Source organism: Arachis ipaensis, chromosome B8, assembly GCF_059453495.1.
Source record: "Arachis ipaensis isolate K30076 ecotype BB chromosome B8, ASM5945349v1, whole genome shotgun sequence".
In the NCBI taxonomy this organism is placed as follows: Eukaryota; Viridiplantae; Streptophyta; class Magnoliopsida; order Fabales; family Fabaceae; genus Arachis; species Arachis ipaensis.
Genome location: NC_142443.1, coordinates 3463035 through 3486119, shown reverse-complemented (window position 1 = coordinate 3486119; position 23085 = coordinate 3463035). Strand labels below are relative to the sequence as shown.

Sequence of the window (23085 nt, the reverse complement as noted above, 5' to 3'; positions counted from 1 at the left end):
TATATCACATTTATATAAACTATCATATTTTATTAAATAAAAATTAAATACTAATATAAAAGAAGAACATTGATAAATCCTAATAAATATAGAATATCTCAATACATAAATAAATATAAAGTACATAATACAAAAATTATGAGCATTTTTTATTCATTAAAATTAATTATTATGCAATAAATTTTTTATAATATTAAAATAATATTTTAAATTCTAATATAAAAGTATAAATAATTAAATTTTACTTTATATTACTTGACAAATAATTAGATTATTATCTTCAAAATTTATTAATTAACTATTTTTATTAAAAAAATTATTATATAATATATTTTTTTCTCAGTATTTTTTTTAATATTAATATTCTTTGTCTAAGAATAATATAAATATTATTCAAAATTTACTAGCTATATCATATATGTTCGTTTTTTTATTTCTTAGTCATGAATAGTATCGTCAAATTTATTAGGCGATATATATTCTTACCATTTTTACAAGGTTAATTATTATGTTTACATATATATAAGAGTGACAATAAATGTCATGAGATTTAAAAGCATCTCTAATGTTTTATTTTATTTTGGATTCACAAGATATAGTATAAGTATTTGTGGAGTTATATATTAGAATATTTAATTTAAAATTTAATGTAAAATTTGTTATTTTAACGTATAATTTTATTTTAATTTAAAATTTAAATTATTTTAAATTAATTTAATTAAATTGTAAAAACTTAACTAAAATAAAAAATAGAATTATAAAATTAATAATTATATATCATATTTAAAAAATATTACACATTAATAAAAATAAATTTTAAAATATTACCTAATTAAACATAATAAAAAATAGAGTAAAATTGATAAAAATTTATATTCAACTTATCTGGATTTATTTTTCTATTAAATTGATAAGAAAATAATAAAAAAAATAAAGTAATAAAATACAGAGTACAACTGAATGCATTTCATTTATTTGAGTAAATGTTGGCCGAGTCTTTATTACAACATTACAATAAAATAATGTTACAATAATACCATTAGTATTCATTTAATGTGTTTAAACAGGTGGCAACTCTTCTTTTATTTCTTTATTAATATCAATAGCATTTTAAAAATAACATCCAATACAAATTTTAATTTTATATCAGTTCATTTATAGTGATACTCAAAATTAATTCTATTGGAATTGTTCTTAACTTCATATACAAATATAGTAAGATTTATATTGCAAATGTTGTAAGATATAATTTTATGGCCTAATAAATGATTGAGTAATATAATGTTACATGCTTAACAAAATATAATTTTATGGCCTAATAAATGATTGAGTAATATAATGTTACATGCTTAACAAAATTTGTTATTTTTTTATTAATATTTGGCTAATATATTTTTTATTTTTTATGATATTTTTTAGTCTAATAGATAAAAAATTAATCTATTATAAATTTAAATTTTATTTAAGAAATTACTGCCGCACAAGATAAAATTTAAACATTTGATATTTATTTAAATAAATTAGTGAGCTAATTACTAAACCCATCAATCTAAATTGATTCTAACACTTTATACTTTAAATACTAAATTTGAAATTCTAAATATTAAATTTTAATTCTTGATAGTATAATAATAAAGTGTTGACTAATACTAGTATTAGTCCTTAATATTTGTTAAATTATATATTTTCCATTTGTTTGTAAGAAAAAAGTCTTCTACTAACTTCTACCAAAGGCATCACAAAGAGTAAGGGTAGCTCTGTTGATATTTATTGGAGAGATATTCATGCTTTTTAAAAGTATAATTAGACAAATAAAAGAACTTGTAAACTTGTACTTTTGATTCTTAAAAGAAAGTTAGGGGTAGGGGTGCACAGACCCCGCCCGGTCCGAAGGTCCGGTCCGGTCCCGAACACTTTTGGATTAATTTGGTGTGATTTCATTAGATTTAAGGTCGGGTAAGGGTCTCAAAAATAGACCCGGTCATTATTTCGGGTCGGGTCCGAGTCATAGCTCGAGTCACCCGAAGTCGGCCCGGTGACCCGGTCATCATACACAATTAATATTTTATGTTATTAGTGATGGATCATAACTATTCTTATGTGGAATTTAAGTATTGTAAATCTTAATATTTTGTGTTATTAGTCATTATAAGACTATAAGTTAATATTTTTATGTTTAGAATGCAAAAAACTTTAGACTAATGCATAATATTGTGTTATTTGTATTGATTTAAATATTTGGTATTATTAGACAATATTAGTATTGATTGTGGTTATACTTTAGTATTGATTGTGGTTATGCTTTAACTTTGAAGAAGTGTTGGTTCTTGTTATATTTTTCCAAGTGAATTTTACCATGTTAAATAATGGTTGGAGTCTTGAAAATTTGGATATTTTTACATGCTAGCTTACAAGAAGGTATCAACGTAATGTAATGTTAACGGCCCGATTTTTATCTGATTTTTACCCGGTATAATTGTGGCCCGAAAGTGTATTGATTTCATCGGGTTTAGGGCCGGGTTCGGGTCTCATGAATAGACCCGGTATATATTTCGGGTCGGATTTGGGTCACATCAAACTTGGCTTCACCCGGCCCATGTGCACCCCTAGTTAGGGGTACTTTTCATTATCCAAACCTATAATCGAATGCTAATAAGAATGTATTGTTCCTCATCTTAGACGATATATCGAAGGAACTTACTTCACTTGTTGTCCATAAAATATGATGTGATGAAACATTGGATTGTTCAATATTAATGTTGATACCTTAAGCTAATAACATCATTTTAGCAAATTAGTTAGATTGGCTATGCTTTAAGTTAGCTGTAACTAGCTGTAACATTATTTTAGCAAATTAGTTAGGTTACCTATGCTGAGTTAACTTTACTATATAACAGCAACCTCCCACTCCTGATTTGTGAGGTTCACCACTTAAATTTGTGTACCAAACCTTTTCTTTAATCTGAATCTCTTCTTTTTCTTTGAGCTCGAGTCACAAGTTTCCCGAATTTGAACATGGTGCGGTGAGCGTCTTGTGACTCCGTTCGTGTTCCTTCATCTTCTCAACCTCAAATTCTTTCTTCTCTTTTCTTAAACAACTATGGCACACGGGTGAATCCAGGGTCCAACAATAAAAACCCGAATTCAAATTTTTCAATTTCTGATCTTCAAAACCTAGCTCGTTTATTATCTCAAATATCCAACCTTCAATCACATATACCCAGAACTCAAGTCAATTCTATCTCTGACCCATCAAGCCCTTATTTCTTGCATCATGGAGAAAATCCTGGCATCTCCATCATTAACGTTGTGTTAACCACTCATAATTACAGCACATGGTCAAGAGCCATGACATTGGCGCTAAAAGGAAAGAACAAGCTCTGTTTTGTGGATGGAAGTCTCCCGAAACCTCAAGAAAATGACCCCAATTTCATGGCTTGGGAGAAGTGCAATACTCATATAGTGTCTTGGCTAGCTTCTTCGATCAGTGAAGAAATTCTTCATAGTGTAATATGGAATGACAATGCTGCTGATATCTGGCGTGATCTCTAACATCGATACTCTCAGGGGGACGTGTTTAGAATAGCTACACTTGAGGAAGAGTTGTTCTCCATCAAACAAGGTGAGTTGAGCATTACTTCATACTTCACTAAATTGAAAGCTGTATGGCAAGAATTAGACATCTTTCAGCCAATTCCTCATTGCAATTGTGGAGAATCTTGTACTTGTGGACTAAGTGTTGTTAGAAATTATAGAAAAGACCGCTACTTAGTTAGGTTTTTAAGGGGTCTCAACGAACAATATGCTGTAGCGAGATCACATATCATATTAATGAAGCCACTCCCAACAATCAATGATGCCTTTGCACTCTTGACCCAGCAAGAACGACAATTAACCACCCCTGACATTCTTGAATCAAAAACAATTCTAGCTGCTCAATCCAGTTTTGACACCTCTCTTGGATTTCAGCATCTGGCTACTCGAGGGCGAGGTAGAGGGGTTAGAGGAAGAGGTGGCCGTTTTGGAAGGCCACCATCCAAAACTTGCTCCTACTGTCACAAGACTGGTCATCTTGTAGACACCTGCTACAAAAAGCATGGTTTACCACCCCATCTCAAGCAACAACAAAAGCACAACACATTAACAATGAATGTGATGACCACTGCAGAATCTGATGAAAGTAGAGGTCAAATCTTGTTCCACAACAAGAAGGTAGTAGTGCTGAGCTCTCTTTCACTCAAGATCAAAAACAAGCACTCATAGCTTTACTGCAACAATCCCCTTCTCAGTCTCTTGGTGCCACAATCAATTCTTCAGAGTCAGGTATTCCTACTCACACCCTACACATGAGCACACACATATCACATCTCTTGTCATTGAAATCATTTTATTCCAACTCTTGGATACTTGATTCAGGAGCCACTGATCATGTCTGTCACACACTTACTGATTTTATCCACTACACTCATATAAAACCAATTTTGGTCAAATTACCTAATGGTTCTCATACTATCACTTCTATTTCTGGAACCATTCTTTTTTCAAAAGATCTTTATCTTACAAATGTTTTATACATTGCTAATTTCAATTTCAATCTTATTTCAATTTCTCAAATAACTAAAAACTTACACTGCAAAGCTTCTTTCACTGACAAGAGCTGTGAGATACAGGATTTGAATACATGGAGGACGATTGGCACAGCTGAGAAAAATAGAGGATTATACTCTTTGACTATTCAACCCAACACTAAACTGGTTCAAAATTCTGCCTCATCTCTCATTCAACAATCACAAATTCCACATACTACACATGATGGAGCATGCCGCAATGACACTTCTCTTTCCAATAGCACAATAAGTTGCACTAGCAATATTAATAATCTGTGGCACCTTAGACTAGGTCATATACCAAAAGATACTTTGCAATTGATGCATGACATTTATCCTTTTGTAGATGGTAAAGAATTTAAACAACCATGTGATATTTGCCATTTCTCTAAACAAAAGAGACTTCCCTTTCCTGTTAGTTCTACTACATCTAATGAATTTTTTGATTTAGTACACTTTGATATATGGGGACCAATTTCCATTCCTTCAACCAACGGTTTCAAATATTTTTTGACAATAGTTGAAGATAAGAGTAGATATACATGGGTACATTTTCTCAAACTGAAATCTGAAGTTTCAAATTTGGTTAAAAACTTATTTTCTTGATAGAAACTCAATTCGACAAAACAATAAAGGCCATTCGATCTGATAATGGTCCAGAATTTAATCTCACCTCTTTTTACCAATCTAAAGGTATCATTCATCAAACTTCATGTGTAGAAACTCCACAACAAAATGGCGTTGTGGAAAGGATGCACCAACACATTCTTAACATTGCTAGAGGTCTTATTTTTCAATCAAACCTTCACAAATGTCTTTGGCCTCATGCAATACATCATGCTGTGTACTTGATGAATAGAATACCTAGCATTAAGCTAAAGAAGAACTCACCATTTAGCATTTTATATGGAAAGGTACCTGACATTAGCTCCTTAAAAGTGTTTAACTGCCTTGCTTTTGCTTGTACATTGATAGCAAATAGGAAGAAGCTTGACAGTAGGGCCAGGAAATGTCTGTTCCTCGGATTCAAATCAAACACTAAAGGATACATTTTGATGGATTTAACAAATAAAGAGGTTTTCATTTCAAGGAACGTTGTGTTTTATGAGTCTCATTTTCCTCTTATCACAAAGAGCACTAACACTCAAATTGAGAACCCAAGACTTTTGAAATCATCTTTACCCGTTTTTGATGAAACAGATCCTTTTACTATTACATCTCATGCATCACATATATATCATGCACTAGACACTCTCACTCATAATCAGGCACCACCACATAGTTTATCATCTCATGATCAAACATTAGCATCTAATACATCGTCCGATCACACACCCACACCGAATTCCTCAAATTCACTAAATCAACAAACTTTTGATCATACATCATCATCTCCTCCTTCACAAACACCATTACCTCATACACAGATACACACACAATCACAATTGAATGAGAGACCATGCAGAACAAGAAAGCCACCAAATTACTTAAAGGACTATCATTGCATGCAAACTTCATCTTCTAAAGCTATTGCCAATAGTCCTTGCAGGTATCCAATTTCTGCTCACTTATCATATGATGCACTCTCACTATCTCAGAGACATTTTTCCCTCACCATATCATCCAACACCGAACCCAAGTCTTTTGAAGAAGCTGTGAAGGAAGATTGTTGGAAGAAAGCTATCAGTGATGAACTTTTAGCTCTTGAAAGCAATAGAACTTGGTCTCTCACAACCCTCCCTGTTGGGAAAAAGGCAATAGGTTGCAAATGGGTCTTCAAAACAAAGTACAAGTCTGATGGAACCATCGAAAGACACAAAGCAAGACTTGTCGCAAAAGGATTTACTCAAACTGCGGGATTTGACTACTTCGATACATTTAGTCCGGTGGTTAAAATGACAACATTCAGACTCATCTTGGCTCTTGCAGCAGTAAAGGGCTGGCACCTTCACCAATTGGATGTCAATACAGCATTTTTACATGGCGATTTACCCGAAGAAGTCTATATGAAAGCACCACTAGGACTACAAGTCCCTTCCAATACTGTTTGCAAACTTGAAAGGTCCCTTTATGGACTCAAACAAGCGAGCAGGCAGTGGAATTCGAAGCTCAGCTCTGTCCTCACAGCAGCGGGTTATGTGCAGTCTAAGCATGACTATTCATTATTTACTAAACAAACTAGCAACAAATTCACAGCAGTTTTAGTATACGTTGATGATATCGTCATGGCTGGGGATGACATGCAAGAGATTAACAACCTGAAGACACTTCTTGACAAGAAATTCACCATTAAGGACCTTGGTCAACTCAAGTTCTTTCTTGGCATGAAAATTGCTCGAAATAGTAAGGGAATTGCTCTCTATCAACGAAAATATACCCTTGATCTCCTCAAAGATTTTGGTATGTTAACATCCAAACCTGTTTCCACTCCCATGTGTTACAACTCTCAACTTACAAAGACTTCAGGCACTAGACTCGAAGATACAACCAAGTATAGGCAACTCATTGGGCGCCTCATCTACCTTACTAACACACGTCCGGACATCTCTTTCGCGGTCAGCAAACTTAGTCAATATCTAGATTGTCCTACTAATGATCATTATAGAGCTGGCATGCATCTTCTTCGCTATCTCAAAGCCTCTCCAGCAACTGGCCTTTTCTTCAGCAGCGACTCTGACCTCTCTTTATCTGGCTACACAGATTCTGATTGGGCGACCTGTGCCGATACACGTCGTTCTATCTCTGGACAATGCTTCTTTCTTGGCACTTCCCTCATCTCTTGGAAGAGCAAGAAACAAGCCACGGTGGCTCGCTCTTCATCCGAGGCTGAATATAGGGCAATGGCCCTTGGTTCCATCGAAGGACAATGGCTTCTTTATCTCCTCAAGGACCTCAATGTCGATCATCCAAAGCCTTTCACAATGTACTGCGACAATCAATCCGCACTCCATATCGCTGCCAATCCCGTCTTTCATGAGCGAACCAAACATATAGAAGTGGATTGCCATATCACAAGGAAAAAGGTTCAAGTTGGGATACTCAAGCTACTGCCAATCTCTTCAGCTCACCAAACAGCTGATGTATTCACCAAAGCTTTGCCTCCTGGGCCCTTCAAGCAGATGTATTCCAAGCTTGGATTAGTGAATTTTCACTATCCAGCTTGAGGGGGGATGTTGATACCTTAAGCTAATAACATCATTTTAGCAAATTAGTTAGATTGGCTATGCTTTAAGTTAGCTGTAACTAGCTGTAACATTATTTTAGCAAATTAGTTAGGTTACCTATGCTGAGTTAACTTTACTATATAACAGCAACCTCCCACTCCTGATTTGTGAGGTTCACCACTTAAATTTGTGTACCAAACCTTTTCTTTAATCTGAATCTCTTCTTTTTCTTTGAGCTCGAGTCACAAGTTTCCCGAATTTGAACAATTAATCCATTGCTAGATATTATTCCTTTACCCAGTACTATTTGAGAACCATTATTTGTAATTTTGAGTTTCAGTTAAAGGAGGAAAAATCCAATACAACAAGTTAAGATTATCGTTTAGAAAAGAAAGCATGGCATACGACAAATGGTGCTTAAAATAAAAGTCACACTTTTCAATACAATGAATCTAGCTTGCGGCCGCTCACAATAACATGCATTTATGCGTGTGCATACATCTATATAATCAACCTTAAATACTTTTAATCGGTCAATTATTTTATTTTATACCTCTTCCCGCAATTCGGTTACACAAAAAATATGTTAGCCAACTAAATTATTTAATTTATTGCGCTCTTCTCATCATCATAGTATAAAACTATAAATAGAAGGTTGATCGATGAAGTTAACCACCCTTCGCTTCATTAGCTTCCTAATTAAAGGATAATTTTAAATTACGAACTAGACTTCTCATCGTTCAATACGATGTGTATATAAACAAGCAATTGCTTCCAAATGAAAAATGAAAGAAAATAATCATAGAAAAAAAGAAAGTGTAGCTTGCAATAATGGTGGAGATAAATTATTGTAATGTTTAAACCCAATTTAATTACGGTCATAGTCATAGGAGACGAGAAATTGCAGCTAAATGTTTGTGGTAAAGCATGCAAACCTATGTGCTATGGTTGTGGTTGTGAATGCTTCTAGGGGCATTGTTGTAATTGTATTTGTCTAAGTTGGAAGAATGGTCCAATAAAGTGGAGACCACTTGGGCTTTTACCTCCACTCTTCTCTAACGGGTAACGACTTTACCTGTCGACCCAATCATGCATCCTTGCTTATATTTCTTAATTTGATTTTTCATATAAGATAATAAATGTTATTATATATCTAGATGAGTATGAATAACGAAATATTTTAAAAAAAAAAAGATAAAATACTATTACCATAGTACGTCGTGACCGACACGTGTTACAAGTTGGATGGAATATTTGCCTCCACCCCTGATTTTCTGTTTAGTTTTGTTTATTTTGAGTTCACATACACATGCATGTATTAGGAGACTTTGCATAATAGCCAAGGCTTTTGTCCCTTGTTACATCATAGCTTTAACAAGTTAGCTTACATATGATATAATATAGTCCTATCCATATCAAAGATTATACTATTGGTAATACAATTTAAGAAAAGTATGAGGAGCTAATAGAATATTTATACAATATATACAATGAAAATTTAGAAAATATTAGAAATATAATTATTAATGTTATCTTTTTTCATCAACTGAAGTTTTTGAGATAAATGGTATCATGACATAATATTAAAACATTAGATCCTAAAAGTCAAGAGTTCGATTTTTTGTGAGAATTTATTCTTATTTATTAGAGGGTTAAATTAATTGGAATGTGGGAGGTTGTTTTTATCATGATAATACTAATAGGGTGGGGGTGGCACATGGGCGTTAGGTACAAATCATGTGGGGCCCGTAACGGAACACGCCTCGCGCGCATACCCATTGGCCGTTATTACGTGACACGTGGCGGAAATGCACATGCAATTGCATATACGGTCCATGCATGCCACGCAACTCATTGACCTCCATCGAGGCTTGGCGTCATTGGCAAAATACAAAGACCGTTACCGTAGCAGCAGAAACCAAATCAAGAATAGTAGTCTAGTTGGGTTTGCACTGTGTAGTGGATGCTCTTCCATGATGCAAAAGTTCAAATTAAAGAGAGAGATATGCATATATATGTGGCTATATACATGAACATCATGTCTGTGTCTATCCAACTTGCACCTTGTGCTGATCTCCACCTAGCTAGCTAGCTTAGCTACTATACCTTAACTTACATATACTTGCATTTCAGAAATGCTTAACACGTGCACTATCGTAGAAATGAAACTTCATTTCACATTTTTCATACATCCAGTCTTAATTATTATCTTTTTTTTTTAATTTTCTTTTCTAATTTCCTAGTAGTACAGTCCACGTGTAGTAGATACATAAAAGTATTATTTTTATATTAATAATTTATTTTAGTGACTTGATTTTAATATACAGTGAGAAATAGTTGTTTTTGTATAAGAGTTCTATATATAGCTAAGATGTTATGATGATGCCAACAACCAATCATAAACAGTAAGCCGATATATGCATACAGGGTGCGATTCTCTCAGTAATGAAGCGATTATTACTTGTAACATTGGATCCTGAAAAGGTAAAATTGATAACTGATTTAAACACGCGGTCAAAAATGAATGATCTTTGCAAAGAGCAAACTTTATTAAATTTTGACCAGCATATAACTAGTAAAAAAAAATGAGTCATTGGATGAAATTTCACACCCATCTTACACCATTAAAATCATCATTAATAACTATTTGATGGCTACAAATCACAAAGTTGTTGGCCCTAACATTTTTCTTATTTATTTATTTTTATATGCGAAAAAGGTAGTTGGAGTTTGGTTTGACTCAACAGTATATAACAAATTAAAGCAGGAAAATTAAAAAGCTAAAAACATAAAAGCTTCAGAGTTAGTCCAAATATATAATCTAGCAGGAGTGACAAGGGCTTATCTGAGATATATATGTTGGTACATTATAGTTAGGGAGGCAAAGTTGGTGAATGGGTAGGTTTGTGACGGCAGAAAAAAAAAGAAACACCACACACGTCAATTATATATTCTCTTCCCTTCTCATGAAGCAATTTACTGAATAATTTAGTTTGAAAACTACTATTTAAAAAAAAAGAAAAAGAGCTATTAAATTTTCTTAAGGGAAAAATCATAATTTAGAGTCAATAATGCATTTATATTAGAAAGGCACATCTATATATTTTGAAATAATCTAGAAGATAAAGGACCTAATAATGATAATGACCTAGGCCCGTAAAAGAAATGAAGCAAGCAAGGTTAGTGGAATATATATAATGAAGGCACTAATTGGAATAATGGTCAAACCATGCATTCAACGAGAGCAAAGCAACATGCACTATTATTGTAATGATTTTAGCTAGGAGCTGAGTTAGTCAAGAGAAAACCGTGTTGCCTCATGATTGAAGAAAGGGAATAATATGTATTTATGTACTAATAAGTAATAAGCTAAGCGCTCCAACAATAATCATTCCAATAGTTTGGGCTTCTTGTGAAAAGGTAACGAAGATGGAATCAAGGGAACAAAATGAAGGGAACCTTTTACATTTAAATCTCTCTTTGAAGTAACATTTTGAATGAATAATGATTATATTCTTCGTATGGTAAAAACGTGGAACTGAGATGTAACTTAAAATTAACTAAATAATGAAATCATGATAAACTAGTGTATTCTTACTTTCTAGGTGGTATTGTATATAATATTCCAAAAACATATATATCTGTACCACCGACAATTATATACAAATATAAATATCTACATATATAGCTCGTGATCCACTTATCATCACCATATAAATATCTTCTAGTCATGCTTTTCGTATCTATGGATGTTGTGCTTGATACATAAATATATAAAACGATAACGACAGAGGGAAAGCTGAGCTTAAATTCAAAACTTTCCAACAAGAAGTTTGAACAAATCAAATAATTAGAAATTCCTAATTTTTTATATATAATTCTTTATATTTAAAACTGAAAATATGAAAAATTGCCGTTCAAAGAATAATATCATGTATTTGGCAGGAATGAGTTGAGCTAAAACCTTATTTATTTCAAATTTCAAGTGGAGAATCATTCAGTGATATTGAATTACTAACAAACAGATTGTTATTACAAAGTTAGGATATTCGTAAAGTGAAAAAATGAAAATTCAATCACTTTTGAATCAAGATAGAACAACCCATACATAATAAAAATTACAAATTCAACAGTAATTAATTACTCATAGGTGAATTCTATGGTGCTTTTCATTGTGGTGCCTAAATTGCCTAACTTGCTTTTATAAGTAAAAAATAAAATGTATAAAATAAACATAAAATATTTAAAATTTATTAAATATTATTTCTTTGCCTTTTTTAGTAAGTTAGGTACTATGTTTTAACCTTTTAGGCACCATAGCATTCACCTTACTCATATTATCTTTTCACTTTTTTTTTTCACATCAGATCCAATTTTTAGTGTGACGTTTTTTGGGTCCAGGAGTGTAATTTTTTGTAGATGCCCTACAATAACCAAGTTTAATATTTTAACTAAGATTGGGCCTCGTTAACTGGGCAAAAATAATGGGCCTCATTTATTAGGCCCACTTTTTTTCTTTCTTGTTAAATGGGCTTCTAATTACGACGACCAAAAAAATGAAGGCGTGGTATATATATGCGTGTAAAGGGAGAGAGAAGCTCAAGCTCAAGCGAAAGAGAAAGAGTAAGAGAAAGAGAGAAAGGAGTTAGCTGCGCCGGAGAAAAATGCGTCTTTTCGATCCATGGCCTGTGTTCTTCAAGCGCGAATTCAAGCGCAACTGGCCCTTCCTCGTTGGATTTGCCACCAGCGGGTTCATTGTAACCAAATTCTCTCTCAGTCTTACTGGTACTAACTCCTCCTTTCTTCTTAAATAATTTTCTTTTTAATAATTTGTTGAATTTCATCTTTGAATTTTGTTCGGAATCTAATTGATTGTCCCTTCGATTTCGCAGAGGAGGATGCCAAAAAATCGCCATTCGTTCAGCAGCACAGGAGGTAATTCTCCACCCTCCAAACCCTAACTTTCCTTTTAACGTATTTTGGCCTTTTTTTTGGGTATAGATTTGCTTCTCGCGATTCCGATTGTGGAAAAAATTTCGAATCATTTTAGTTTGAATACACATGATTCGTGCAATGTCTGATTCCCCTGTGTTGGAGATCTCATCTTTTAGATTCTTAAACTATGATTTGGTTCCCCACCCCTCCCCCCTTTCTTTTTTTCCCTGCATAGTTTGTTCAAGCAGTTGATTAGAACAGAAGTATAGCTTTCATTTCTCAATTGTTGACCATGGTAGCAATGCAATGCTAAAATCTGCAAGCTCATTTTTATTTAGTCCTCATCTAAGGGTGACAAAATAGTGAAAATACTACACGCCCATTATAATCCAATCTAATTCAACCATTGGATTGATATTAATTGCTCAAGAATTAAACAAATGGATCGGTTACTTTTATTTATTGTGTTGGTTCTGGATGGGTTTGCCCGTGCATTCTTCATCCCTACTCCCTAGCTCTAGTCTCTCATCTTTTATTTAGTTAATGCGTCTTCCAAGGGGGTGTGATGGCATTCAAAACTTTTCCTCATTGAACTGTAATATTTTGGAATGTGGTTGAGCTGTTGAGCACTTGATATACAATTTTTATGTTGATTCAAGCAAAGTATTGAATTGCATGTTAAACTTGTTATTATCTTTGCATTTACACAGAAGTTAAGTGTGATATTGGTTTGGTTTCAGTGATTATGTAGTGTTATGAGCTTGCAGTGATGATATCTAGCATCAATTTATAGTAATATGATTAATTTTCATGAGACCAATCAATTAATTTTGCTTTATAATTACTGATAACTTGTAGTGTTCTGTGAATGGTTCTCCATCTTATTTTTGCTTATTTTGTGTAAGAACCAATTTGTGAATAGTTGATTACCTGGTTATCACTTCTAATCCATGCATAAAGGTTTTCAAATTATGTTAATTTGACACACTTTTCCTCACTTTTCCAGGAATAAGGAATAAGTGACTTCTGAATGGAACGATAGCACCAGCTTTGCGCATTGTGTGAGCTGTTCCTAGAGCTTTGCTTGCTTTAGCTTCATAAATTGTAATAACTGAAGAGAGATGTTGTTTACTCACTCTCGCTGTCTCCCTGTTTACAATTTCTTTTGTTTTCTTAGATTAAATTCATATTAAGAAATTCCGAAGTTCTCACTTTTTGATTACTTTATTGTGACAATGATCATACTTGGAGGTTTCTCTTTATTTTGCAACAATGCCAATGGTTAATCTTGCAAAAATAGTAGTGTTAATAATGTATTTTGGGGCTTTTTGGATCTGTTCATGAGCATCCTTAAGTGATGTTTCTCTGCAACCCAGTAATTCTTGAGTGCATAGCCTAAGGCTCTGTTGCCATATTTTTAGATAAATCATTTCTTTGTAAGCGCAACATCCACTTTTTTTAGTTTTAATTTTTATAAAATGGAACTGGCTTTTAACGATGGCATTTTGGGAAATGATTCTGAGGTAACTGTATCGCTATTGTCCTGTGGTAAATTAACTGAGTTTTACACTCGGTCCACATGTTCGGGTGGTATTCCTTTTTTGGTAGTTTGAAATTTAAAGGCAAGTATTTGATCGAATTCCTGCAGCTAGGGAGATCAATGTAGCTGCCAACAATATTTCAGAGTTGCCCCGATTCGTGTTTTAATATAATTTCAAATATACAATGAAAGTTTCTTGAATTCAATACCAATTCCACCATATTTCACACAACTCAAAAACAAATAACACCCAAATTCAGGCAAAACACCTGTTGCTCAATCACACGGTGCTGTCTTTTTTTTTTTTTTCCAATTATTTTCTCTCTTCGTAATTCAAATTTAACATTCAAATAACCAGTTTTTAATTTTACTGGTCATTGGTCTCTTCGAGAGCTCATCTTTGTGGATTGAAAATTTGAGCTGCTACTAAAGCTCACATTCAAACACTCAATAGTCAATACCATATCAATTTTTAGAAAAGTAACACGCTTTTCTACCAGTGCGAAAGCAATTACTTTTGTACCAGCTTGCTTGCCATAACAAAATAACAAAACTAGCATGTCTTATTGGGATCTTACTGTCTTACATTCCTACCTCAAGAGGACAATCCATTTAGTCTTGTGCATACGCATTCAAGCTTTCTTTATAGATAAAACATACATATATATTCTTTGTAACCAATGCAAGTTCCCTTGGAAAAAAAAATGGTTTTCAGATTAGGCAAAAGGAAGACTATACTCATGCACAAGAAGTAGAGGCAAACTAGGCAAATGCAGATGATTCCTATGTATGCATGTTATTGCATTAGCCTAAGCCCTAAGGTCACTAATCTTGAGCAAATTGGATTCGAGAATTATCTTTAGCGTATCTCTTACTTATGCTTATACGGTTATATATCCAGATTTTCTCGCTTTAATACCTTTTAAATCTATGCTTTTTCATCTTCATAGGAAACAATCTCGAGGAAACAATTTCTGCTCTTTTGGTTTATTTTATACCTTTACTCATTACTTCAGATTACATAGGAGATTAAAATTTTTAGGGACGAAGACTTAAATTTTTATAACATTTTTTTTAGAAATACTCTTGTTTAACTTTTCAAATTTTAAATCTATATCTCAATCTCTAATTCTCTATATTTATTTTAAACCAAATATGATATTAAAAAATAATTTAGTCTAATATGTTTTATACCAAACATAATATAAAGACTTAATTCAATCTCTGTCTTAATCTTTGTCTCAGTTTCTGTTTCCCTTCCAAACATAGCATTAACGTCCATAAAAATGTTTGCCTTTTCTGTATGGTGTCAGATTTTATAGGCTTTTTCATCGAAGTTCTGTTGTCATGAAGAACATGTATCACACATGGTAATTAAGCATTCAGCCTTATTCATGAAATATTAGAGATGAACACATAAAACCGTCCCAATAATTTTGTGGGAAGTGGTTATATCCATGGAGAGAGATCTATCTGTAGTGTTGTTCTCATTATGGCAAGATTAACAAAATTAAAAGGCAACTTGGTTTATAGTTCATTAGCCCTTTCAGCCGTCCATAATAAACAAATTAAATTATCATCAAGAAGCAGCGGATAATCTTAAAAATTGTGAGAATTTCTTAGATGCCATCGCTGTGAGGTGTGGCTGTTAATCTTTCATATTTGTGGACAAATACAGAGTCTAATATATAAGAGGCATGTCAATTCTGTGCATTATTGCATTGCTTATTAATATTATTGTTTTGTATAATGGTGAGTACTTGAGTTTGATGCAAGATTACAAGTACAGATCAAAGATGCTTAAGTACTCAAGTCAAAACCACTAGTGTCCAACTTCTCTAAAAAAAACTCATTAAACATTTAGGCATTTAGAAATGACAAAAATGTATCGGCTTCTTTGTTTGAACTTGCAGCTTAGTATTGAAACTTATGTAACATAGTTATCATCGTTAATTACACTTCACATAATAATTATAAGATTAAAGATGAAGCTTCGGAAGATTACATTGACGTGGACTCTACTCCACGGTAAACAGCCTAGTTTAGAGCATCATATGATAAAATCAGTTTCAAGAAAACGAAATGAGCTCATTGTTCATAGACAACACCGCTAATGAAAGATGATAATAATGAACAATAATGAGTGATAATGAATGATAATAAATCCAACACAACTACCACACCGTTTTCTACAAAAGAAAATGTGTGTTTGGTCCAAAAGCTCAGGCCATGATTGATGGACCCACCATGGGGCAATGGTCGGTCAAAAGTCTTGGCACAGCCACAGAATTGCCATCAAACCGTACACGTGGCTTCACGAGAGCCAATAGGAGGCAACCTCCCCCCTCTTTTTGAATTTTGCTCTTCGTGCCTTAACACTCCATATATAAAAACCAGCATTGCAGCAAAGGTGAGAGCAACAAATCGAGTGAAGCATTATTCTAAGCTCCAACGTTGAAAGAAAACAATTAAGAAGAATGCCGATCTCTAAAATTGTGATTGGAAATGCTTCTGAGTTGAGGCAAAGCGATGCGCTTAAGGCCGCACTTGCTGAGTTCATCTCAATGCTTATCTTTGTTTTCGCCGGACAAGGCTCCGGCATGGCTTATAATAAGTTGACAAACAATGGCGCAGCAACACCAGCTGGCGTAGTGGCAGCATCATTGTCTCACGCCTTTGCTCTCTTTGTTGCAGTCTCCGTTGCCGCCAACATCTCCGGCGGCCACGTCAACCCTGCCGTCACTTTCGGCGCTTTCATTGGTGGCCACATCACTCTCCTCAGAACCATTCTCTATTGGATTGCTCAGTTGCTTGGCTCCGTTGTTGCTTGCTTGCTCCTTAAATTCGCCACAGCCGGACTCGTAAGTATTAACTTCTCTCAAAAGTTTTAAGACTATAAAAAAATAATTTAATTTTGATTTATTGTAAGTGCAAAATAGTTAACCAAAAATCGAACTCTTGACCTTTCGAATTTAGAGTTCTAATAACATGTCATGATACCACTCATTCCAAAAGCTTCAGCTAATGGAAAAATGTAACAGTAATGATTATATCTCTCTAATACTCCCTAAACCTACTTGTAGGCATTGTACAAATATTCCATTGGCACCTCATATTTTTCTTAAATTAGATTACGCCACATCAATAAAAATAACTTTTTATATTAATTGCGTGAATAGTCATCTAAAAGAACCGATGTGATATAAAACGCATTATCATGTGAGTGTATCAAAAATAAATTTATAAAAAAAAATTAGTAAATAGCTATGTTTCTAACCTACAACACTCTCCTCTGGTGCAGGAAACATCTGCATTTGCACTATCTTCTGGGGTTGGAGCATCGAATGCATTGGTGTTTGAGATTGTGATGACCTTTGGTCTCGTGTACACGGTGTATGCAACTGCCGTGGACCCAAAGAAGGGTGACGTTGGGATCATTGCTCCAATTGCCATTGGCTTCATTGTGGGTGCTAACATATTAGCCGGTGGGGCATTTGATGGTGCATCCATGAACCCAGCTGTGTCTTTTGGGCCTGCTGTTGTAAGCTGGACTTGGGCCAACCACTGGGTCTACTGGGCCGGCCCATTCATTGGTTCTGCTATTGCAGCTATTGTCTACGACACTTTCTTTATTAACCACCACACTCATGAACCGCTCCCCGTCACAGATTACTAGCACCACACTCACCTAAATATGTGGGATGGGTTTAATTAGTTTTCTGCCTTCACTTGTTGTTTCTCGTTTTTTTCTTTTTTTTGAAGTTGATTCCTATGAGCTATGTTCCATTCTAAAATCTCCTTTTATTTGAAGCAATGTTAATTTCGTTGAGAGTATAATGGTTTTGGTAATTTATATAATGAAGAATATGCGATGGTTATGCTACTCATCATGCTTCTTTGTGGTCATGGTGTGTAACATGTATAGAGTAGTAGTGTTAATTAGTTGAACAGATGAAAGGATAAATTAAAGTAGAACCCGAACCTGATTCGTATATAAATAATGAAGCACGTATATAATATAATATTAAAAGAGAAAATTACATATTCTGTGTGAAAAGAACAAAGTTGGATGCGGGCATTATTAAGAAAAAGTGTGATTAATTAACTGATTAATATCAAGGATTCCAATCACATACAGAATCTTCACTTTATATTAAGAAAAGTCTTACACTCAAAAATCAAAATTACTACTGAAAAAAATATTAAGAAAATAAAAACATATGAAGTCATTTGCAATGTTAATTTCTTCACAAAATGTTATAAAAGGCCAAAACACCTTAAGATAAAAATAATACTTTTTACAAGGAAATAATTTGAGTTATGTATTTTCAGTCAACAATAAATTGTAATTTCAGAATAATACTTTTTTTTTATCTTATAATATTCGAATTTAAAAACTAATTTATTGTATTTTAAGTAGATAGTTATTTTATTCTCATTGATATATTATTCTAGCATAATTTTCATTCTAATACAAATTAAATTCTTTTGATCACGTTATGATGTTCAAATGGCACCCTCACCACTGCTGGTTCATCTTATATAATATGCTTTGCATGTTATTATTTGATGGTAATTAACTAATAATAAAAGAAGAGCTATATTAGTATAGGCGCATATAGAAACAATAAAATAAACAAGTGCTTGATATTTTACATTCATAACAGAACATAACATATTCATATTGGAGATGCCTTCTTTTGAAAGTAGATAAGCAAGGCATTGGGACATTGACATAAGAAACTATAGATAGAGTAGTAGTAGTTACTCTTGCGGCTATTATAATTTATTTCTGCTATATCACACTATATCTAGTAGCTAGAAATAAAGCATGCCATAAACTTGGAGGAACTATTATATGGTGCTAGCTATACACATGTTAGAGACTTTGTTTCTTAATACTAAAAGCACACACATTACTATATATGAACAAAATATTTGATGATGTTGGGGGAAAAAGAATAAATGGTAGTGATGATTAGCCAGTTAGAAATGAGGAAAAATATGGGTCACTAGTTGGGAATAACACACTTTGTTCATCCATCACCCAAAGTGGGTCAGAAGAATACTCCCATGATGGTGGACTTGAGAAGTTGCAACCCTCTTCACTCTTATTCCCATCATAAACAACAATGTTCTTCTCTTCACAAAGCTCAATATCTTTCCATATATCATCCATGGAGAACCCTTCTTCTTCCTTCAAATCGGTTGAGCAGTCCACAGTCATGACCGGCCCCCCTGTGTCATAGAAGCTCTCTTCTCCAGCTTTCTTGGAAGCATGCGAATCAACAGCTTGGTTGTTGTTGTTGTTTGAAGAGAGTGAGGAATGGCAGCTTGAAGAACTTGGTGATGCAAGCGCGCGCTTCTCCTCTTGAGCCTTCTTCCTCATGTGAGTCCTAAAGTAATTCTTGATCTCGTTGTCCGTGCGCCCGGGCAGCTTCCGGGCAATTCTTGACCATCTTAAGTATGTGTCAGAAATATAACCATTTAATTCCGTTATTACGAGTAATTACAGAGATATATCTAATATAACAATTTTTTTCTTCTGTCAGGTCGTTACCGTCTTCCAAGATATTATTAACTCTCATGAGATTAAAGTAACTCATGTTAAAATAAACACTTAATTAAAATATGAAATATCAGAGAGTAACTTACATGTTACTTTAAAGATGGTAGGATAGCATTCACGTAACTTACTTATCAATGGAATAAATCAAAATTTGAAATTTGAAAGAAAGTTTATAGTTTTGAATATATTTAATTGGAGGAGTTATATGTGAAGAATTTGATGACACAAGAGTTGTTTGAGATAGAATGATAGATGTACCTATTGCCCCACTTGGAGTGGAGGTCCAAGACAAGCTTCTCTTCAAAGGGAGTGAGCTTGCCACGTTTGAGGCCGGGGTGGAGGTAGTTAACCCAGCGGAGGCGGCAGCTCTTACCAGTTCGATTGAGACCTACAACGAAAACATATAGAATTGGGTGGTTAAAGGGAGTGGCGGTTTCAAAAAGCATCATGCCCAAATAAGCATTACCTATCAAGTGTCTCCCGCCACCTTCAAACCTGAAACCTTTGCTATAAAGTCCCATTTCCTGTCTCCAAACAGCCCCACAAATGAAACTAACTTCAAGTCCTCCTGCTCCGTCCATGGACCCTTTCGAAATTCCTGCTTCTGCGATTGCTTCTGTTGCTCCTCGTTAACCATTTTTCCCATTCTCTCTCTCTTTCTCTCTCTTTTTACCTGATGCTGATGATGCTTTTGCCCACCTATGCAACCATCCACTATTTATATGCCTCTTTCCACAATCTCTAATTTATTTTTATTTTTTTTATTTTTTATAATAAGTAGTGTTGCGTATCCACCGTTCATCCCCTGCGCATGCTCCTCCTGTCAATTGCTTCAGCCCAATTTGAAACCATGACATCACCCACTTCAATATATGCACGGAATCATTTCAAGTGTTTCAATATTAAAGATATTTCACTCCATTTATTCCTTAATCTCAATTATAAAATTTAATTTGTATATTAAAATCAGTTATCAAAATCGACTACTAATATAAAATACATATTAAATTATAAATATATATATTAAAAATAAATTAAATCATACATATATTTATATACAAATACATTAATAGTTAATTTCAGTAACTAATTTTGCTGTACAAATAATATTTTTTATTTATATATATATATACATATATTGTTTAATTTATTTTTAATATATATTTTATTCTAATAATTAATTTTAATATACACATAACATTATCTAATTTATATATATTTGATATCAGAAGTTAAAATTACTAGCGCAGAACACTTAAAACATTAAAACACTTGAAATATTTCTTATATATAGTATATACTACTCTGTACATGTATGTAATTAAGGTTTGAATGCTGATTTGATCATCATTATTTCTTCTTCTTATTGTACCCAGAGTCACTACTTGCTTAAGTATTAAATTTATTTTTGTAAATTACTAAACACTTGATCAATTGAAAATAGTTACTACTCTGTTGGATTTATTATGAATTTCTAAGATACATCTTTATTTTTTCTTTTCTGATTTCAAGTACAGTATTAAAAGAATTTTGGTTGATTAAAATAACAAGTGTTTCTTACAATTGAACTCGATCATCATCACAACTTAGATATAAAAATATTATTTGGTTAATGAACAATATAAAATAGTTTAATAAAAATAATTTTAGTATTCAATTAATCACAACATGGATAGATGGAATATTGCGGCCCTTGACTTGAGGAAAGGGCGGGGCAGAAAACTGAAGATGCGGACAAAGCTTTGAGAAATGGGAACACGTTGTTGATATGTTTTATTACAGCAGCCCAACCTTTTTCACTCAAATATAATAATCAAAATAATAATTGTAATTAAAATAAAAATAAATAAACCTAGGCAGCGAGGCAGTAGTAGGCAGCATCTATGAGAGATTAATGGCATGTGCATGCTGCGCCCAGCAGGATTCCATTTTTCCATTTACGTAATGTCGGACCACTTTTGGTTATAATTCTCTTCGAATTTGGGACGCCCACCTTTAATTTGTTTCAATTTTTTGGCATTTCTAAACAACAAATGCATCCATGTCAATTATGATATTTTTTTAAGGGAATTTTTTAGGATGGTGTAAGTATATTTTGGCGCATAAAAGCACCAAGATAGATAATAAAATTAGTAATAATTTGGAGGATTCTTTTATAAATATAGGTTTTAAGCATATGAATTCATTCTGATCATTACTTGTACTGGCCAATCAATAAGTTTATATCCTTGAATGCTGTCATCAATGACGGTCAAAAATAAAAAAAAAAACATCACAATAATCAAATATCATTACCAAATTTAACGTTTCCATACCATAAATCAAAGATTTTTCGAAAGGAATAGTACAAAAATAACATTAAGATCAACTACAAAATGCAAAAACAAAATAGAAAAATAAAAATTGAAGAGAGTATCATGTTCATAAACAAATTGGTGCATTTGGGATCAATGGTCCATTACTCAGCAAGCTTTTCGAGAGGCATTGCTTTCTTAGCCTCCATGATTTCTCCGAACATCCCCTTAGAACCGGCCATAGAGTTACTATGCCAGTGCCTCGGCTTAGTTCCTCTAGCACTGGCGCTATCCCTTCCTTCAGGACTTTCATCTTTCTCGTTGTTACCGCTTGTTGTGGCGCTGTCGTAATGGCTCCAATTTTATATGTTTTTGCCGTGAACCGAACTGTCCGAAATCCTTTCTCACCGTTGAACTTCTCGATGACAATAATGGAGATAGAGAAGATTTTTTTGTCGACTTCTCTAAATTCCAAAAAAAAAAAAGACAACACGTCAGAAAGTTTCTCAAAGGACTGTACAACAATAACTCCGATCCAATTCCCCATCACTATTGTAGACTTTAATTCCATTTTTATCGGTGAATTGTCTTTGTCCTTATGAGTCCTCGAGTAATAGTTTTTTTTTTCTCTTGTTTGTAGTAATTTCATGTCATAGTTGTCAGAATCGAACTGGTAATCAAACCGGTCAGATTATTGGATCATTGAATCAACTGGTAAATTATTGGTTGAATCGATTTTATATAAATAAAAAATAAAAAATAGTTAAAAATTTAAAATACATATTTTTACTAATATTTTAAGAATATCTAACTATTTTAAAATAATATGAAATAGGAACAAAAAATATTTTATTAATTTTACTCTATCATAAATATTTTATTTTGTTTTTATATTAAAATAACTATTATTTTCAAATTTTAATAATTTATTAATTAATTTATATCTATTATACTATTATATATCACAAGTATTTAT

General features: G+C 33.2%; 3 protein-coding genes across 4 annotated transcripts; 2 read left to right on the top strand and 1 right to left on the bottom strand.

The window, feature by feature from the left end:
• Nucleotides 1-12372: 12372 nt before the first annotated feature.
• Nucleotides 12373-12710, top strand: LOC107613918 (ATP synthase small subunit 6-A, mitochondrial). Its single transcript, XM_016316113.3, has 2 exons — nucleotides 12373-12556; nucleotides 12664-12710. Exons 1-2 carry the CDS (start codon nucleotides 12436-12438, stop codon nucleotides 12708-12710), a joined length of 168 nt encoding a protein of 55 aa, XP_016171599.1. The 5' UTR covers nucleotides 12373-12435.
• Nucleotides 12711-16653: 3943 nt separating this feature from the next.
• On the top strand, nucleotides 16654-18080 carry LOC107613267 (aquaporin TIP1-3). Its single transcript, XM_016315193.3, has 2 exons — nucleotides 16654-17107; nucleotides 17548-18080. Exons 1-2 carry the CDS (start codon nucleotides 16724-16726, stop codon nucleotides 17920-17922), a joined length of 759 nt encoding a protein of 252 aa, XP_016170679.2. The 5' UTR covers nucleotides 16654-16723; the 3' UTR covers nucleotides 17923-18080.
• A 787-nt stretch (nucleotides 18081-18867) lies between these two features.
• On the bottom strand, nucleotides 18868-20694 carry LOC107613266 (transcription factor MYB48). 2 transcript variants are annotated; one of them, XM_016315192.3, is made up of 3 exons: nucleotides 20282-20651; nucleotides 20074-20203; nucleotides 18868-19705 (listed from the first exon to the last, which is right to left on the bottom strand). In XM_016315192.3, exons 1-3 carry the CDS (start codon nucleotides 20394-20396, stop codon nucleotides 19225-19227), a joined length of 726 nt encoding a protein of 241 aa, XP_016170678.1. In that variant the 5' UTR covers nucleotides 20397-20651; the 3' UTR covers nucleotides 18868-19224. The 2 variants fall into 2 exon arrangements, with proteins under 2 accessions (XP_016170678.1, XP_016170677.1); XM_016315191.3 differs by having other exon boundaries at nucleotides 20074-20694.
• Between the last annotated feature and the right edge of the window lie 2391 nt (nucleotides 20695-23085).

What these genes read in the sequence shown, in the direction of transcription:
- LOC107613267 (XM_016315193.3), top strand. Translation starts at nt 16,724, where the DNA reads ATGCCGATCTCTAAAATTGTGATTGGAAATGCTTCTGAGTTGAGGCAA. An exon ending in AATTCGCCACAGCCGGACTC is followed by an intron (nt 17,108 to 17,547) that starts GTAAGTATTAAC and finishes CCTCTGGTGCAG; the next exon opens with GAAACATCTGCATTTGCACT.
- LOC107613918 (XM_016316113.3), top strand. Translation starts at nt 12,436, where the DNA reads ATGCGTCTTTTCGATCCATGGCCTGTGTTCTTCAAGCGCGAATTCAAG. An exon ending in ATTCTCTCTCAGTCTTACTG is followed by an intron (nt 12,557 to 12,663) that starts GTACTAACTCCT and finishes TCGATTTCGCAG; the next exon opens with AGGAGGATGCCAAAAAATCG.
- LOC107613266 (XM_016315191.3), bottom strand. Translation starts at nt 20,396, where the DNA reads ATGGACGGAGCAGGAGGACTTGAAGTTAGTTTCATTTGTGGGGCTGTT. An exon ending in CACTCCAAGTGGGGCAATAG is followed by an intron (nt 19,706 to 20,073) that starts GTACATCTATCA and finishes CACATACTTAAG; the next exon opens with ATGGTCAAGAATTGCCCGGA.